The following is a 17,866-nucleotide window of genomic DNA, read 5'->3' on the forward strand; positions in this document are numbered from 1 at the left end:
CTGAAGCCAAAATAGATCTGTATGGCATCTCAGTGGTAAAAGCCTGTAAACCATCCTGATAAGCACAAATAGCGTACATATTTTCAGAGGAGATTAAGAACACCTAAGCCGTCTTTGCACAGCTGACCCGGCTGAAATGCTGCAACAGATCCAGGACAGAATTAATCTTGGATGTTTTCAACAAGTGTTCTTTATCCACTTTTTTTTTTACCCGGTATGATCATCTTTACACTGCGGGAGGGGGAACCACAGGAACCACTGGATCTGATGCAGCAATAAACTTTATTTATCTTGTGGGTAATTGTTGTGTGATGCCATTTTATAACCATTTATACGTCTGGCAGATTAAAGATGTTTTCATTCATATTTCTAGTTTTGCTAGCTAAACTGCTTGAATCGAAACCAAGTCTCTATGAAGCTAGCTTTGATTTTTTTGCGGTTCTCCCTCACCTCAAGTAGACAGCAGTTTCCCGCTAATAGCCTAACTTCTACGCACAACTTAACGCACAGGTGATGGAGCGCTTGCTGGTTGCCACGGTTACATTTGCACAGGCGTTTCTCCAGCTTTACTTTACTACTAAATACCGGGTCTGGCTTTTCTGCTGCTTTTCTCCCAGGTCGTGAGTCGGGTCAGAGCCTTTGTATTTTAACCCCTTCTTTCCCCCCGGCTTCACATCTTCAAACAGAAACCGAACCCAGGTCAGATCCACCAGTAACCCGGTGTAAATGCTCAGTGTAAAGATGGCTCTATTTGGGAAACACAGGAGACTCAGTGTGATCCATTTTTCCGCTTCCTCCCTGTGTGTGTGTGTGTGTGTGTGTGTGTGTTTGTATGGTGTTAGTCAGGTCTGGGGGTGGAAGGGGGGGGCGGTTAGCCTTGCGGCAGTGTCTGTGTTGATGGAGGGAGAGGGGGCCTGCAGGATCCTGTGTGTCAGCAGCCTGCATGTGAGAGACATTGCCTGGGCGGAAGTGCATCACTGGCAGATGGCCAAAGCCCCCCCCCCCTTCCCTCCCTCCCTCCCTCCGCCCCCTGGTCTATCTTCCTCCTTTGTCTCTGGACAGAGAACACAGAGTCCCTTTAAGGAAGCCACTGGGAAAACGTATGGAGCTGCTCTGTAGCTCTTGTCACAGTCAAGGCAACTGTCCTTCCGTTATGTTTTTCCAGTCAGGCCTCTGACTAATACTTGTAACATAGTATGCATTATTAGTGTGAAATCAACTTGTTGCATTGTCGGTTTTGTATCTTGATCTTGCCACGTAATTCTGCATGTATTATCAGAGAGTGCTATCTCTCATGTGGTTTATGACAAGGGATCTTTATTTACACGTTGTCCGAGGAAACTCCCACCTCTAGTGACACACAGTCATATCTAGATGCGGCTTGACTGTGATTGGATGGAAGCAGTGTCACTCACCGGGGGCTCCGGGAGTGGGAGGAGCCCCGGTCTACAAGTTCTGTGTTGTAGTGAAGTTGTCATGGAGGAGCTCTTTGTATTTGAACTGCAGCTCTGCTTCTCTCCTCGCTCACAGAGGGATATCGGCACAGGAAATACGTTGGGGGAGTTAACACCTGCTGTCTCAAAAGAGCAACACACACACACACACACACACACACACACACACAACAACCACACAACCGCATGCACACTAAAGCACAGCAACATGCTCAAGTGAAGCCAGCCTGTTCTTTTCTCTGAACTCAATCGACTGTTTGATCAAAAGTTAACACCCCAACTGAAGTCCAACTGTTTAGTGTGTTGTGTTGTGTAGTGTGTAGTGTGTTTAGTGCGTTGCCATGGAAACACTCTGCAGTGTACACACAGTAAGAAAAGTTTATCAAACCATCTGTATATGCTTGTTGACCATTTACAATCCAGAGGCCCGTGATCAAGATTCATATCATGTTTGAAATGTAAAGTTAGCATTCCCCATCAACAAACATATATGATTTGTCCGCACCGGCTTTCCGGGAAAGTGTTTGCTTTTTGCTGTGTGTTGAGGTCATGTTCTGAACTCGTGATGTCGTTTCCCAGGCATGGAAGAAGCGCTGGTTCATCCTTCGCAGCGGCCGGATGAGCGGCGACCCCGACGTTCTCGAGTACTACAAGAACGACCACTCCAAGAAGCCCATCCGCGTCATCGACCTGCACTGCTGCGAGCAGGTGGACGCCGGCCTCACCTTCAAGAGGAAGGAGTTCCAGGACAGCTTCGTGTTCGACATCAAGACCTCAGACCGCACCTTTTACCTAGTGGCCGAGACCGAGGAGGAGATGAACAAGTGGGTTCGCTCCATCTGCCAGCTGTGTGGATTCAACCAGTCCAACGACAACCACGGTAGGACGCCCTGACCGATCACTCTGTCTCTCTTCGTCTCATCTTACCTTTCCCCACTTCAGTCGTTTTGTAATTTGTTAATCGGGCCTCCATTCCAAATGAACTGACCTCATATAAACATCTCAAGTAGATTAAAGTGACCCAACTGGTCCCAGTTCAAAGAGATTTTGATTTTCTCAGTTTATCCATCTCCATGTTTCAGTCAGGTTAGGTAGAGAATCCAGTTGCAGCCTGCCATTCCTACTATCCTTACTATCTCTTCTATCCCTGTGTTATTCTCTGGATACACACTGCTCTTTTCAAATGTTTTTTTACACCTTTGAATTGTCAACCATCAGTTGGTACTGTTGAGAATCCAGTTTTTAGATAGCTATTTCCTAATACATAGTAGTTTCTTTACAGATTTTATACAAATATTTGTTTAGATTTTTAAGACAAATAAGTAGTACTTAACAAAATACAATAACACTTCCCTTGTATGAGTCTCCCACTGTGCTTTCTCATATTATTTGGAACAGCTTGTTGCTTAGTTCTCAAAAAATCCAGCAGCAGAGCACCGGCTACATGATATCACTGGCAATTGTGTTTTTTCCATCTTTGTTATTTGAGAGAGTTGAATAGGAACATCCCTGCCAAATGGACACAATGTCTGAGAGTGTTATTGATTTTTGTCTTCATTTGTTTTGTTAAAGCAAAAGGCCTGATCTGCCTGTCATCTCCAGGACAATGGAAAGTCGTATACTGAATACAAGCCTCTTAGCTACCAGCTCATCAAGCAGATACAGAGGACTTTATGTCGTGTGTTTGCCACAACTACCGTTTTACTGTACATGCCGTGCGGATGAGAATAGCTCAGTGGGGGAGAGCATGGCACTTTCACTGCCGGGCTTAGGGGTTTGCTTCCCTCTGTGGCCACCTATGCTGAAATTGAATTCACTTATAGTACTGCAAAGCGCTTTGGATAAAAGCATCCATCTGATGGCATAAATTAATGTTAAAGCTGCACTAGGCAAGATTTTTATGTAAAATAGCACCTGTCTTATCTGCCTAAATCAGGAAGTGAAGCTGCAACAGAGAAGAGCGTCCCATCCCCACTAATTTAGATGCTGGAGATTTGCCTTAATTGCCCAAATTAAATTCTGGTGTCGGGTATGATCACTGGTGGGAAATCTTCTCTGCACACAGGAAGTCATGCATCAAAATTTAAGAGCAAAATACAAACTCCGCTCCGTCCAGAGAAAGCTGGACTCACCAACATTAGATCTTTTCTTCTCTTGTCCTTTTGGTTTCCTTTGGTATAAAGCATCACAGACCAGCTGGGTTGGTAAACACGTGTGTTCTGTGTGTAGTTTGTTGATGTCACAGTTCATGATTTCTGTGTGTTGAACCCAAATAACTGAAACAGTTGCCTCTCGCTGCCATTTGGGGCCGCCAACATGCGAAGTTGCCAAGTGCAGCTTTAATATAATCTTGCTCTGATGAAGCTGCAATAGTAATGAGAGCTATAAAATAATTTGTGAAGGGGATTAACTAAGGAGACTCTAATAAGTCTTAGTTTTAATGTTGTTTTAATGTGAGAAATCGACCATGAATCTGACTGCTTAAAAAAGGAACTAACATTAAAATCCTGTATGTTACACCTGATGAGAGTTTGTTAGAAACAGATCCTTTCAATTTCTTATTTCTGCCCATCCACACCCTCACACTGTTGTTTTCCACCACCTGCCAGCTGGTGGACGTTTATCCACGTGCACATGGCTGATTAAGCTGATCATCTGTAACATGCAGTATGTCCAGGTGTTGAATAAAAACAGCTATGGAGTGTGTAATAATGCTCACATCAGGAGTGGATCCCAAAGGTCTACGCTGAATAATTAGCAAGGTCTTGCTATGAATCTCAAACTGTATCGTGTGTGTGTGTATGTCACTGGGGTGTGGCTGTGAGAATGGGTTGGGGGAGAGAGAGAGGGTTGATGTAATGACAGCTGCATAACTGATTGCAATCCCTTTGGTGTAAACGTCACATCGTGCACTGTAATATTTGGTCGTATAACCTTGTTTTCATTGAAAGGGCTGGTTCCTCTTTCTGAGGAACTTTATTTTTTTCAGTAAGTGGGAGTTCTTTCAGTCCATCCAAATGCACTCGCCTGGTGTGTTTTAGTGAGTGAGAAATTGCAAGCAGAAATTAGCATTGGTTAGCACCCGCGACCGCTTGTGAAGTTTTCTCAGAAAAATCACTTGCATCATCTTCTAAACCATGTCCTGATTCTCACCATCGATATCTGTGAAGAAGGGCTGCAATTTACAGATAAATAGTTTTCACCCCCACTGATTTCCATTAGCATTGCAAACAAATACTAACACCTTAATGTGTTACACTAAGTGTCTAAGTGTACTAACACCAAGTGTCTCACTGCACAAGACAGGGGTGAAGATGTTTTTTCAGTGAATTTCAAAGAACTCTCAGTTCATAATAAATCAGATATAAAAAAAACCTCCCCTATCCCTTTTAAGGCTCAGTTTTTATCAGTTATCGGCTCTTACACTCTCTACGCACACATAGCCAAATAGTGAGCTAAACCCTCCTGGATAAAGTGTGAGATGTTTTTCTTTCATGTATCTGCTCCCCGAGGCCATAGCTGCTCGGCTGTGTGATTCCCTGTTGCGTCATTGCCACCGTCTTCAGTACGTAGGAAAGCACCGAAATTTATTAGGAAAAGCAGCAATGGATCTTGAGTGGAGTAATAAGGGAAAACTATGAACATAGTTTTTGGCAGTCCAAGCCCAGATGAGAACCTTATCTGACCTGGAGTTAGTTGATGGACCCACCAGCTGGGTCTGCTTGTTCACACATACAGCGTACACACTTCCAGACAGGCGCCCCACCCCTCTCTGTTGTGTTCGTCTTTTTTTCTGACCCCTCCTCTCTCTCTCTCTCTCTCTCTCTCTCTTTCTCTCTCCATCAGTTTTGATGCCGACCACCTGCCCCTAGAGTATACCTTCCTTATAAAAAAAAAAGAGACTTTGCGTGAGAGACATTTACAAGCCATAGCCAGTCGCTTTTCCAAGGACTGGGGGAGAACTGTAGGCTGCTCCTCCCAACTGTAATGCAAATCACCCAGCCCTTCCTCAGATTAACTGCTGCCAGCTCCCCAGCCAAGTATCAGGTTGTTGTCAGGGTTGCTTGCATGAGGAATTGAGGAATTGAATACTCCTCCAAACTGTTTTTGCCAACCCTGACTTAGTGTAGAACTAGGCGTGTTTTATGGAAATTATAACACAATTGGAAAGCATATTTTACTCATCAGCCCGCTTGGCCGAAACTACCTGTTGTATAATATAGCAGAAATACGAAGAGGCTGTTCTTTCTTGTGATTATGGGTACAACAGTCAGGCACAGTCATTGGGTATGTATGTAATAACAGTGAAGAAAGTATGTAGGTATTATGGAGGTTACCAATGCAATGTATTGTCTAAAATGTTTTCAACAAATTATTGAGCATACACTACCAGTTCAAAGTTTGGACACACCACATTTGTCTTTATTTTTTACTATTTTTCACATTTTAGAATAATAGTAAAGACATCAAAACTATGATATAACACAAATGGAATTATGCAATGACCAAAAAAGTGTTAAACAAGCTTTGGAAAGAAATTCATACATAGATGCATCAACTTCACTATTTATATTTGTCTAAGAAACAAATTTCAAGCATTTAAGCATAAGCCTTTAGATCAAAATGGCTTTAAGATAAAGAAAAACATAGTACATTCAATCAGATGTGTCCAAACTTTTGACTGGTAGTGTGTAACTTGCTTCCTGGTAACAACAAATTCCATTTTTGCTAACACACAGCTTTGCTGTGCGGGAATTCTCAGCACAGTTGGAATGTGTTTTCGACCAATCAGGTTGGCTGAAACTACCTGTTCAATAATAGGGCGTGAATGTAGAGCTTCATTATTCTTAGTATTGATGCTGGCGGTGATGCTTGTATGTGTGTCTGTGTGTGTGTGTGTGTGTGTGTGTGTGAGAGAGAGAGACAGAAGCAGGCAGGCAGGCAGGGATGATGTGAGCAGTGCAGACCTGACACGGGGATGACTTCCCGTCTGCTTCAGACACTCCGTCTCCCATCTTGATCTCGCCTCTTGACCAGCCAGTGAACAGATAGTGCTGCTGGACCTGAGCCACGTCTCTCACAGTACCAACACATTAACTGTCTTTTTACACGTCAGCCTTCGAAACACTTATCTGCCAACGCGGCACCTTGGGCTTTGGAGTTTTGCGATTCTGGTTTGATTAAGTGCCGTAGATATGCGGATGGTGATTGGAACTAATAGAGGGTGGCCATTGCTGGATAAGTGTGCACACATCTCTTTTTATCAGTTAAGACGTTTTGTGGTTTCCTGGTAGACAGCTGCCACGCTGAGCCGGTGTGTCACCAAACAGACTGGGAGTTTCCTCTCTGGGAGAAGACAGGCCAAGTTTAAAATCCTGAAGAGTTAGTTCCTCTTACAGAGGACAACACAAACTGAGAGCAACTCATAAATACAGCTATATTTACCTCACTAATCCCTTAGGAATGGGGGACATTTAAATAAACAAAATATAAGAGGGCGACTGAACTGCTATGAAATACCAGGACAAATCATATTTTTTTTAAAGTGAAACATTATTCCAAGATGAATTTGCAGTTGACAGACCTCTGATTACATGTGTCAACAACAGCTGCCCACAAGTAATAGAATAAGTATATGTTCACATTGCTGCACGTTTCATTCGCTACGACTGTCTGGTGAACCTAAATGACAGAATTGTGACCAAAACTAATCGTCGCGTTGCCCGCATTTGGAAATCACGGGCGAGGTTGCGCACCGCATGAAATTCAAAACAATACAGATGGTACTTCAGTTAACGTTCTCCCCCCCCAAGGATTGGCTGAAGGAAGAGGAACCAGAACCAACGAGCCGATTCCGGCGGGGTTTTTTCTTGTTGGGGCATATTGAGAGCTGAATTTTCCTACATTGCCACTACAATACTGGAGTTTTCAGGCACGCTGTTGTCATGCAAAGCACAAGAAGCATGAATGCAAAGGTGTATGGATGGCACGTCTGTGTTCATGCCGAGTTCACGCATTTCTAGTTACACAGAAAGTATGAATTAGGCTTAAAACAGATGAGATTCGGTGTCTGAGGTTCAGATAGATGGGTTCTGCTGTTGTGCCTTTATACCCATAACTGTCATATTCATATATTCTTGTTCCGATGGCGCTGCAATGCAAATGTGAGCTGTGAAATAATTTCTGAAGGGGATAAACAAGGCCTAGGGAGACACTGATAAGCCCTTGGAAACATAAGTGTTTGTGTGTTTCAGAGTGAGTAGGATTAGTTGAGATATTTGGCAGCGTCTGATCCATCAATACCCTGATCTGGTCGTACCTTTTGTCTGTCAGGACTGGACTGTCCTGCCAGCGGACAGCTGCCTCTTGGGACTGGCAGGAAGGTTGGCCAAGGGCAGCGCATGACAGCAGCTCATTGTCACACAGCTCTTGAACGCAACTCTCTCTCTGTCTCTCTCTGTGTCTTGCTGTGTCTCACTTTGTTTCCGTCTCTCTCTTGCTCTCTTTCTTACAAACACACATAAGGGACTGTTCCATACATGACCTTTGGGCCCAGTACTTATAATTGGAAAATATGACAATATCTAATATATGTGGCAATAATGATTTATGTTTTTGGTTTTGTTGTTACTCAACTTAATTCATTATTAAGTTATTTTGGTAATTTGGTTTAGTATTGTTCTTACTTCTCAAAGTAAATGTTGAAAATTTCAAAATGACCAGAAGTTATTGTGCTGAAATCTCTTTTTTGTTTTGTGCTGATCTTTTCAGAATATTATTGGTGGAACAAAAACCAGGCCAATGCTGGATAGTAATATTGGCAATATATCAGTTAGACACAGACACACACACACGCACGCACACACACACCCATTCTCTCCCCTTTTGCTTCTCAGTCTCTCAACGCGTGCACGGCTGCCTTTTCCCCTCCCAAAGTGCCCTTCATAGGCATTGATTTTTGTTGAAATAATGAGACTCCATGGTACTGGAAGGTCAGGTTTCTGCTGCCACAGAGCCGTCTGCTGCTGCTGCTGTCACTGCTGTGCATCCCATAATACCACTTCTGGTTGCCCTGGCAGCATCAAGGGCCTGGCTTGAAACCAAAGACTGAGGAGACATTGTGCACACCCCATCGCCCAAATCACCAGAGAAGAGGGTCGTCATTTCTGACCTTACAAATAATGAAACCCCACAGAATGCAGATGTTCAGCAAAGTGTGTCATGATTTGGGTTTGGCGTTGCATCATCTATTACTAAACCCCCTTTTTTAAAAACAAGAAGTCAAGCCAACGCGCATGAAGAGATAGAAATGCGATTAGAGTTGCTTGTCACCCGTGTAATCGTGAACAAACACTGACAACCAAAGACAAGACTTTTCAAGAGTAATTGGACAACAGTGGGGATTAGTAACCAGTCATTACAGTGCCTCTGATTGCCATAAGCAGACAAGAACACACCGAGTTACATGTTTTTTCTAGTCCTTACAATCTGTTGATGGGTGTTAGCGCTATTGTTACCAGATACTGATGGCTGGGTGTGTGGCGTGTGTCTGCACCCAGGGAGACCCGCCCCCGAGCGCAATCTAATGAATGGAACATCATCTCGTCAATCACGGGCTTTGTTCTGCTCCGTCCCGGCTGTTTGAACTCCTAGACAAGGGCAATCTGAACTAGGGGATGGGTTTTACTTGTCAGCAGTCCTCTGTTTTGGCTTTTTTTTTTGTTCCTTCTTTTGGAGGACAGCTCCCTCTCTGTTGTGTTTTTCTCCTCTTCGTTCTGTTCGTTTCACAGTCTGTCCCTTGTAAAAAAAAAAAAAAAAGTCCATATTGTTTTTCAGTTTCATTGGTGGTGGGAAAAAAACGGAAGAATGAAGTCTTCCAAAATCAGCGTTTCCAACAGCAGCCTCAGCAGTTTTTGTCAAAAAGGCAATGACAAGAGATGAGATTTATTCACACAAATAAAATCGTTCTCAGGAACTTAAACCCCAGTTGTGGAGCCAGATGGATGATAAGTGATTAGTTGAACACAACTCTACATCTTAAAAACGTGCCTTCTTGTTGCATTTATGGTGCAAAATTATTCACAGTTTTATTGATAATGACATATTAATTCAGAACTATGTTCACAATGTAAACTGGGTTGCCAGTTGGATTTCCCAACTCACATAGTGAATATCTTGCTGTTTATGCAATAGTTGTGGTAATTTCCCCTTAACTTCCCCATTTCCTTACACTAAAATGCAGAGATTGGGTCTGAAATTCAAGGTTACAGAAAATGATTAAAGAGGAACTTATTTGTAAGATCAGATACAGCCGTTTGAAGGTGTTGACATCAGGTTTTTTTCTCTAACAGTGTTAAGGCTGTTTTATGGTTATAAGTGTCTGTCGACAGTGTCTAACGACAAAAGTGACATAAAAAACACAGAAGTATGTGTTGTCCGACCATCTTTTACCTGTAGGTTGCAGACGGCATCATTGATTTGTCTTACATTTTCATTGGTTGGCTGGACCAAGCGTTCTGTCACGCCACGGAGACAGAAACAGCTGTGTAGCTAATTGCTTTAGTCGAGGCGAATAAAAATAGAATTACTAGTAGTAAAAATAGTAATGGATGGTTTTGATGAAAAATTAGCGTTGATGTGATTAGTATTGGTGAGATATAATGTTTTTACTGAACGTGTGTCAACCCAAATTATTTAAGCGGTTGCATAATGTTGTGTGATCTAGCGAATATTCACTTTACAGGCTCTAAAATCAGCAAATAGAATCCTACACTGCTGGATCTATCACAGCTATTTGGTTTTTGGTTTAGATGATTTTCTGACATATATATAAGTGACTACATGCACCGCTATCCCCCTACTAGTTCTATTCCCCCAACCCATTTTAGAAAGTCCTAGAATCTCCCATGTCCAGTCCCATTTGGGTAATAAGCTTTGTGGATTTAGTCTTACCGTTCCCAGTAGTATGTGTAGTCATTTTGCATCTTTAAGTAGCTTCAATGTTGGCATCACCTTAGTGGTTCAAATGACAGCTTTAGTACTTGCCTGTGGCAAATCCAATAATTTTAAAGGGTGGCAGCCACACAGCCTGCAGTTACATGGAGACTGCAAATGGATTCTAAATATTGGATGAGGCCGACTGTTAACATGCAAAGGAGTTGATGTAGGTAGATGTTTACCTGTCTTCAACATGTAATCATCTATTTGGAGGATAATCTGCTTTTTGTCATGCATAGCTATGTCTCCCTCTCAGTTATTGGTAGGCTGATAATGGTAGCACAGATGAAAATGTGATTGCAGCGCTGCCTCCTGTGTATGGGAGGTCACAGATAATCCTTCCAACTGTTTAGATGCAAAGGAGTTCATGTGGGCAGCTGCTTACAGGTCTGCAGCATGGCTGCATGTCTACAGCATCAGCAAAGTGGATTACACTGCTTTTTATCAATGAATAGTTAGGTCTCCCTCCCTGCTTTTACACTTCTTGTCAGCCTAAAAGATATTACAGATGAGTTTGTGATTGTGGTGCTGCATTCCTGTACATCAGAGGGCAAAGGTCTTTAAACTGCAAGTTTTCCACTCCAGTGTGGGATATGGGATGTGTGTATTTGATCAATGTTTCACTTCCATCCAGCATCTTTAATTCTTTTATTAACAGGTCTGTATTGTTAATTGTCCACCCATGGTGCTCTTTTAATTAGGAATCATCTAACTTAATTGCCACATTGCCATCAAGGAGTTTTCTATTTTACAGAGACCCAACAGGCTGAAATTTTCACAGCATTTTTTCCAAACAGGTAACCCAGGTCCTTTATATGGCTGATCTGGTTACTGTAGTTCAGCTGGAGTGTTTATGTGAGGTTGTTACATTTTGAGTGTGGCTCAACCAGCCCTATTAACGGATTACCAGGCTGCATGTAAACGCAGTCACAGAGTACAGTTAGAAAATTCCACCCAGGCCAGAGCAACTGTGGCAAACTGCCACAACACTGACATATTCACCCTTAAGAAATGTGCTCAAGGTTACTGGAGTGAGTATAAACCAGACGGGCCCTCTGTAATATCCTCCCCATGTTCTTTTGGTCTTGAAGATTTTTCCACACCACATTATATCCCTTATCCTCGGTATCCTGAAGAGCGAGACAGAGGATCCTAAGTACATCAGTACAGTAGATCCTTGTAGTTTGTGGCCATGCACAAGTATTACACTCTCCGTTCCTCATGACTTCTATGTTTCCACACAAGGCATGCTCCCATTCTGTAATGCATTGTCAGAGCAAATTATCCTTTTGTTCTTGGTTGGTTGGCTGCAGGCAATGGCACGGCCCACTCCAGGTACGACTTTCACTTTTTCCAATGAGAGAATGAAAACCAATGCTTCAAAATTAACTCAGCGCTCACCGCAACGATTTTCAAGTTTTCATTTCTGAGTTGCATCTACTGATGCACAGCCATTTATCCACCCATCATTTAGCAAAAAAATGAGGTCAGAGGGTTGAAAAGGAGTTGCTGTTTTAGACCTCAGCCAAACTCTGTAATTCATTGGCCCTGACAAGCCCCAGCCTTTTAGGCGATTGATCAGTCAGCGTTTTGAGGCAAATTGATGTCGCAGTGTGGTCCGGGGGTGGTGCTCACATGATGCTGTGAGCAGGCAGGCACAGGGGAGTAATGTGATCAGGGAATGCTCCTGTGTCTGTGCTCCACTCTGCTCTGCTCTGCTTCAGTCTCTTCTGTGCTGTTTTCAAGCGTGAGGGGAAACAGCCATGTCACTTTGTTAATTTCACTCTAGCCGGCAGAGCAGAAGACGCCATTTTACTTCTTCCTGTGCAGCGCTCTTGTGTCGCTCCCCCTCACTGCTACCAAGTCCCACCACAAGCCCCGGCAGCCTGTCTACCTCGCCCAGCTCTGCTGCAGCTAGCATCTCCTTTATCCAGTTATGTCAGTCTCATGCAGAGCTCCCAACCCCCCCCTCTATCCACAGATGCAAATGGCCCCCTCACTGCGGCCTCCCGGGACACAGTGTTGCTTTTAAAGAGCCAGTGGTCTGCCAGGTCTGTCCGGGGCAACTAATATCCACTTGGAATCAGTAGTGAAAGAAGACATTTTAACATTTTTGTCATTTAGCTGGGGTTCAGTGTCTTTTTCAAGGGCACTTAGGGGGATCAAACCCGCTGTCTGACCTTTCTGGTCATGGGACGGTCGCTCTCACCACTGGGCCACCCTGCAGCCGCGACATATCTGAAGTTAATTTGCAGCACCCACTTTAGCTGTCTCGGCCCAGGAGCTATATTTTTTAAGTGCAATCTCTTATGAAACCATTAAGGAAATTGCATTTTTCTCGCAAGAGGGGAACTCCTCAGATTGAAGGCAGGTGGATAGCGTCTATTTCTGATCATTATCTTTTGAAGGAATATTTAAGGGAGGATTGCAGATCCTTATAAAAACACGCAACGGCTGTATTTGGAAAATGAAAATATTTTCTCTTCCTACATGTTTCTATCAGATGTCTTTTCAGTTGGTCAGTGATATTTTCTATTTTTATGTCTCATTTCAGATTAGATTATCATATGTCCTTGTCTAATTCTGGCCGGACTGAGAGGAAATGAGAACCCTACAAAGACGTTCTTGTCCTTAGTGATCCAGCAGGGTTCTAATTTTGGCCTCCTGAGACCAGCAGCCGGCCTCTATTAGATTATGGCCACAGAGCAGATGAGACAGTAGGTGATGTATTATAGAACATAATTGGAAAATTGCTCATGAACTGGGTTGCTCTTTGACCCAGAATAGCCATATGTCGTTCACCAAGCAAAAGGGTCTTTTTAATGCATTGCTGTTGATAGTCCGACGTTTGTTTCAGTATAAAGCTGAGGAATGCAGCGGCAAGAACTCTCTTTCTCCCCTTTCACCGACTTGCTTGATGTTGATGGTTGAGGATTCAGCTCAGTTGTAGAGAAAACAGTTTTTGGCACCAGTGTCAGGCTCATAGCTCAAAAAATAATGATTATATATTACTTGTGCTAATCCTGCACCGTTTTATTACTTTTCTTTGTAGGCAATAGTGTCATAAATTACTTTTTCACTTTGATTAATAACCACGTTGACACCCAATATTGTCTGTCACAGTACATTAGCAGATGCAGGGAATTTTACTGGAAGCAGGAAAGATGGAAATTTTGAGAGGTTTCAGTGTTTTTCTTCTCTGTATTGTACTGTATTTTTCAAAGTGTTGTGGTTCCACTGCCTTGATGGAATTGCTTCCCAATGGTAACATACATCATTGGACCCATTAGTGTCAGTGATGAGCCATGTAGGCTATTCCATCAGCAGGCCAGACCAGTCGTCTTTCATCTCCCTCCGATTCTGACAGTTGTGTATCATAGTTAATCAAAAATCATTGAGGGCACACACACACAGCAATACACACACACACACACACACACACACACACTCACATACATACAGACACCGTGCAAATTTAAGAGATTGCATTTCACTTTTTTATTTTGAAGTAGTAGCACTTTGTTTACAGTCATCAAGCCTGTTTTTGAAGCCCGGTTATTTCCATCCAGCACTTTCACTCTCGCAGGGGGAGGAACAGTCTCTCTACAACAAATCAATATATCTACCCATGTTAGTGGGCCTAGTACTCACCGCGCTGGATGAAAGCTTTTACAAAGCTTTTTGTGGAGAAAGGAGATGATGCCTAACTAGCCTAGGGAGAGTGGAAGAGCTCAGAACAATGGCGTAATTGAGGCTCATTGGGGGGAGTCCCTGCCTGCGTGGCTGTGGGCCTGGACATCTCACTGATGTCCACTGGCCTGGAGACCCACAGCAGAGGCCTCTTCCCCCAGGCAGGGATGTGACCTCATTCAGCTAACTGGGCTCCAGTATATGAGTGTGTTGTCCTTTTGTTACAGTGGCCAATCTGTATGGTCACCTTGCCTAAAAATGGCCAGTGGCTTGTTATTAAAGGACAATCTTATCTCCGAGATGCTTTGTAAAGGTCCGATCAGGGAGAGAAGATACACTACCAGTCAAAGTTTTCTTTATTTTTTACTATTTTTCCCATTTTAGAATAATAGTAAAGACATCAAAACTATGAAATAACACAAATCGAATTATGCAGTGACCAAAAAAGTGTTAAACAAATCAAAACTATCTTATATTTTAGATTCTTTAAAGTAGCCGCCCTTTGCCTTGATGGAAAGGCAAAGGCTTTGGAAAGAAATTCATACATAGGCATCAACTTCATTATGTATATTTGTCTAAAAAAAACACATTTCAAGCATTTAATCATAAGGCTTTAGATCAAAATGGCTTTAAGATAATGAAAAACATAGTACATTCAATCAGGTGTGTCCAAACTTTTGACTGGTAGTGTAGGTAAAACTCAAGTGCTCCTATTAGGTAAAGTGAAAGTGTGAAGTTATGAATCCTTTTTGGATATGCTTTTGAATTATTTCACTTTAGTCTTATGTAAATATGCTCATGCAAAACCTTTGGCCAGCACTGCACTGAGAGAGATAATAGTTTCAGCAAAAGATGATTGGTGGAGGTTGTTTTTTTTTTTTTTTTTCCTCTCCCATCAGCCACAGCACTATGGGTCGATGGAGCAGTGGGCCGCCCACTCTACTCCTACAACTCAATGTGTGCTTCCTTGTTTTGGCCTCTTGCCCAGTCTATTTTCAGCATCCAGATCTCAGATTTGTCTTTACTTTGTAGCCCTCCAATGCAGATATCAGGGATGTCACACAGAAACAATGGGACTCTAAAGCCATGTTGTTCACACAGTCCCGCTGTGCAGAACAATGGGAAACTCAATAAAACCAAACCGAGCACAATGACACTGGTCAAAATGATGTGTCTGATTTTGTGACCATGTGCCGTTGACCTAATCTCTGCCTTCAGCCCCAAAAAGGCAGAAGGCTTGTTTTTGCACTGCTCTCTTGAGACAGATCCCTCTTCTCTATTGATTATCTTTAGAGGGCACGCTGAAAGCTACTGAATACAAGGCTCCATGCAAGGCAGGGACATGTAAAGGCTTAAACCCCTCAATTGAATTTCGTTGCCCTTTGACTTCATGGATCGTGACAAGAAAAGGAAAACGTTTAGGGGATGGATCCTCCTGTAGCTGGAGAGCATACGGCATGATCAGGTATCATCGAGTCTGCAGAGGAGTTGCTTTTAAATTCTAAAGCCTAGACTAAGATGGGTGTTGTAAAATGTTTGCGGGTTTGCCATTCAATCACTGATGGCCCTCTTCCCCCTCCAATCTCTTATGTCTCCAGATGGCAGGTCGTCCCATATGCCCCGCTCCCTGGGTGCAGATGTCACCGGCTCCATGGCCCCTCTGATCGGAGAGCGCAAGTCCTCGGCCCCCATCCACTCCAGCCAGCCAGTCCTCTTCACCTTTGACGTGCCTGTGCGCCACACACACAGCTCCCTGTCCAACAGCGCGCCCCAAGACTACCTCCTCCTCCACCAGTGCATGAGCAGGAAGACGGAGAGTGCACGGTAAGGGTCGCGACCCGCAGGCGTCCTGTGTCAGTTTCCTGTTATCCCATAATGCAGGTCAACATACAGGTTTACGCCACTTCCTCAGCTTAGAAGCCCCTAAGGGTTAGAACTACCGTTACAGGGGGGAAATTTCCCAGTTCTTCTCTCCAGTGTAGTTATATACATACATTAAATATATATATATCTATATGTATATACACATCAAATCAGGCCAAAAAGGGATTGCTAGGTAAAAAAAAGTGTGTATATGTGCAAGCGCTCTGATTGATCAGCTGCCGATAAAAATCTGTCAATGTAGTTATTGTTATTTATATTTCATTATACTGAAAGGGAAATATGGCTCAAATCCAGTGCTGACAGTCTAAACATGAGGAATTTCATGAGAATTTCCCCAAGGGGATCAATAAAGTGTTATCTTATCGTAATTTATTATATGAAACGTTGAAGAAATGTTTGCCAGTGTGGCAGTTTAGTGCAAATCCTGAAGTCTAAAGGGAACTGATTTAATTAAAGAGTCAATTTTTTTGAGTAACTACATGAGTGTACAGTATATAGGCATGCACACTTAGCCAGCCTATATGCTCAGAGAGAGAACAAACGGACCGTGTTTACATTAAATGCACTCCTGGGTTTTCCATTAACATTCACCTCAGCTCCTGCTGCCATGATGCCCGGTTCCAAGAATCAAAGGCAGCTTTAATAATGATGCCATTCAGCGGATAGCCGGCACAGTAGATGATCAATGAGGTTGAGACTGCAATTCATCACTCCTATAGGTTTAGACTCGCCCAGGGTAGAACTGCCCTCTCAGCCACACAATTTGCACATAAATCTGCTGTGTTGGACCTCTGTGAAACCCAGGAAATCAAACCTCACAATCCATCTCATCAGCTTTATGCAGATATTTCTGTCACTTGCTCACCAGCTTCTGCTCCGTGGGTCTGCTAATTAAGACAGACATCTGGTGACGGGTTATGATTCAAGCCACAATGAGACTCCATCGGTCTGATGGCCAGCGTTACAGTTACGAGTTAATCTTTGTAAAGAGCCACTGTGAAACCATAATGATGGAAAGCAGAAAGATGAACAAAGTTATTGATTAATGATTGCAATGCTGAGGAGACGCCAGAGACTGTGGACGGTGTTTTAAGAATTGATGCAACACTACGTGCCATCTGCCATGAAAAAGAACGAGAGTCAGAGAGAGCAAAATGTTATGGATACATTAATTGCATTACATTGATGCATTGTCCCTTTAAAAAACGTTATAATCATAATCAAGATTGAAATAAGTCCCCACTAGAATCTTGCAGTGTAGCTACAGTAATACGCATGGATACAATCTCTTTCAGCAGAGATTAGTAGTGATTTCTAGAGAACCTGTCATCTTTGCCCTAGCCAACTAAGACAGGCCATTGCTCAGCTAACTGGCTAGAAATGTCTAAGCTGTAGGGTCGCTCCACTTGGCACTCAAGGTCAAGTCCTACAATGGAGCCAGAATAAATGAGCCATGTCCCTAGGGTGCCTAACCGAGGCTGAGAAACTGTGGGAAAGTCATAGCATTCACCCCCTCAACATGGATGCCTCCTCTCCTTCAACATGGTAGGAACCACGTTAACATGTCTGCTTCTTAAGCAAATGCTAACAATAATATGATAGCATGGATTTACTTACATAGAGGTGTTCCAGCACTGATGCAGAGGTGTGTTGTTTTTGAACACGTGCCGAGAACCGAATGGCTCCACCGTCTCTTCTGAAGTGCTGCAGTATCCTCTAGTGGCCGTTTGGTTAATTACATTGATAGTCCATAAAAAGCCAAGAGTAGATGGTTGTCAAGCTGTTTATTGCCATTGTTAGGGAGAGGCTGGCATTGAGGTGGGTGGCAGATGTCTATCTGT

At 43.2% G+C, this 17,866-nt stretch overlaps 1 protein-coding gene across 1 annotated transcript in view; it reads left to right on the forward strand.

Annotated features, from left to right (window-relative positions):
- The window catches only part of nars2 (asparaginyl-tRNA synthetase 2, mitochondrial), a 46,449-nt gene that overhangs the window by 22,622 nt on the left and 5,961 nt on the right, over positions 1 to 17,866 (forward strand). The window contains exons 8-9 of the mRNA XM_071516353.1: positions 2,034 to 2,334; positions 15,740 to 15,965. Of these exons, the coding sequence (XP_071372454.1) occupies positions 2,034 to 2,334; positions 15,740 to 15,965 (527 nt within the window). The remainder of the gene's footprint in view (positions 1 to 2,033; positions 2,335 to 15,739; positions 15,966 to 17,866) is intronic.

The sequence above is a fragment of the Centroberyx affinis genome, unplaced genomic scaffold, assembly GCF_046629955.1.
Source record: "Centroberyx affinis isolate AG114_WGS23_722 - 3 ecotype Tasmania unplaced genomic scaffold, CSIRO-AGI_Caff_v1 ptg000399l_1, whole genome shotgun sequence".
Classification (NCBI taxonomy): Eukaryota; Metazoa; Chordata; class Actinopteri; order Beryciformes; family Berycidae; genus Centroberyx; species Centroberyx affinis.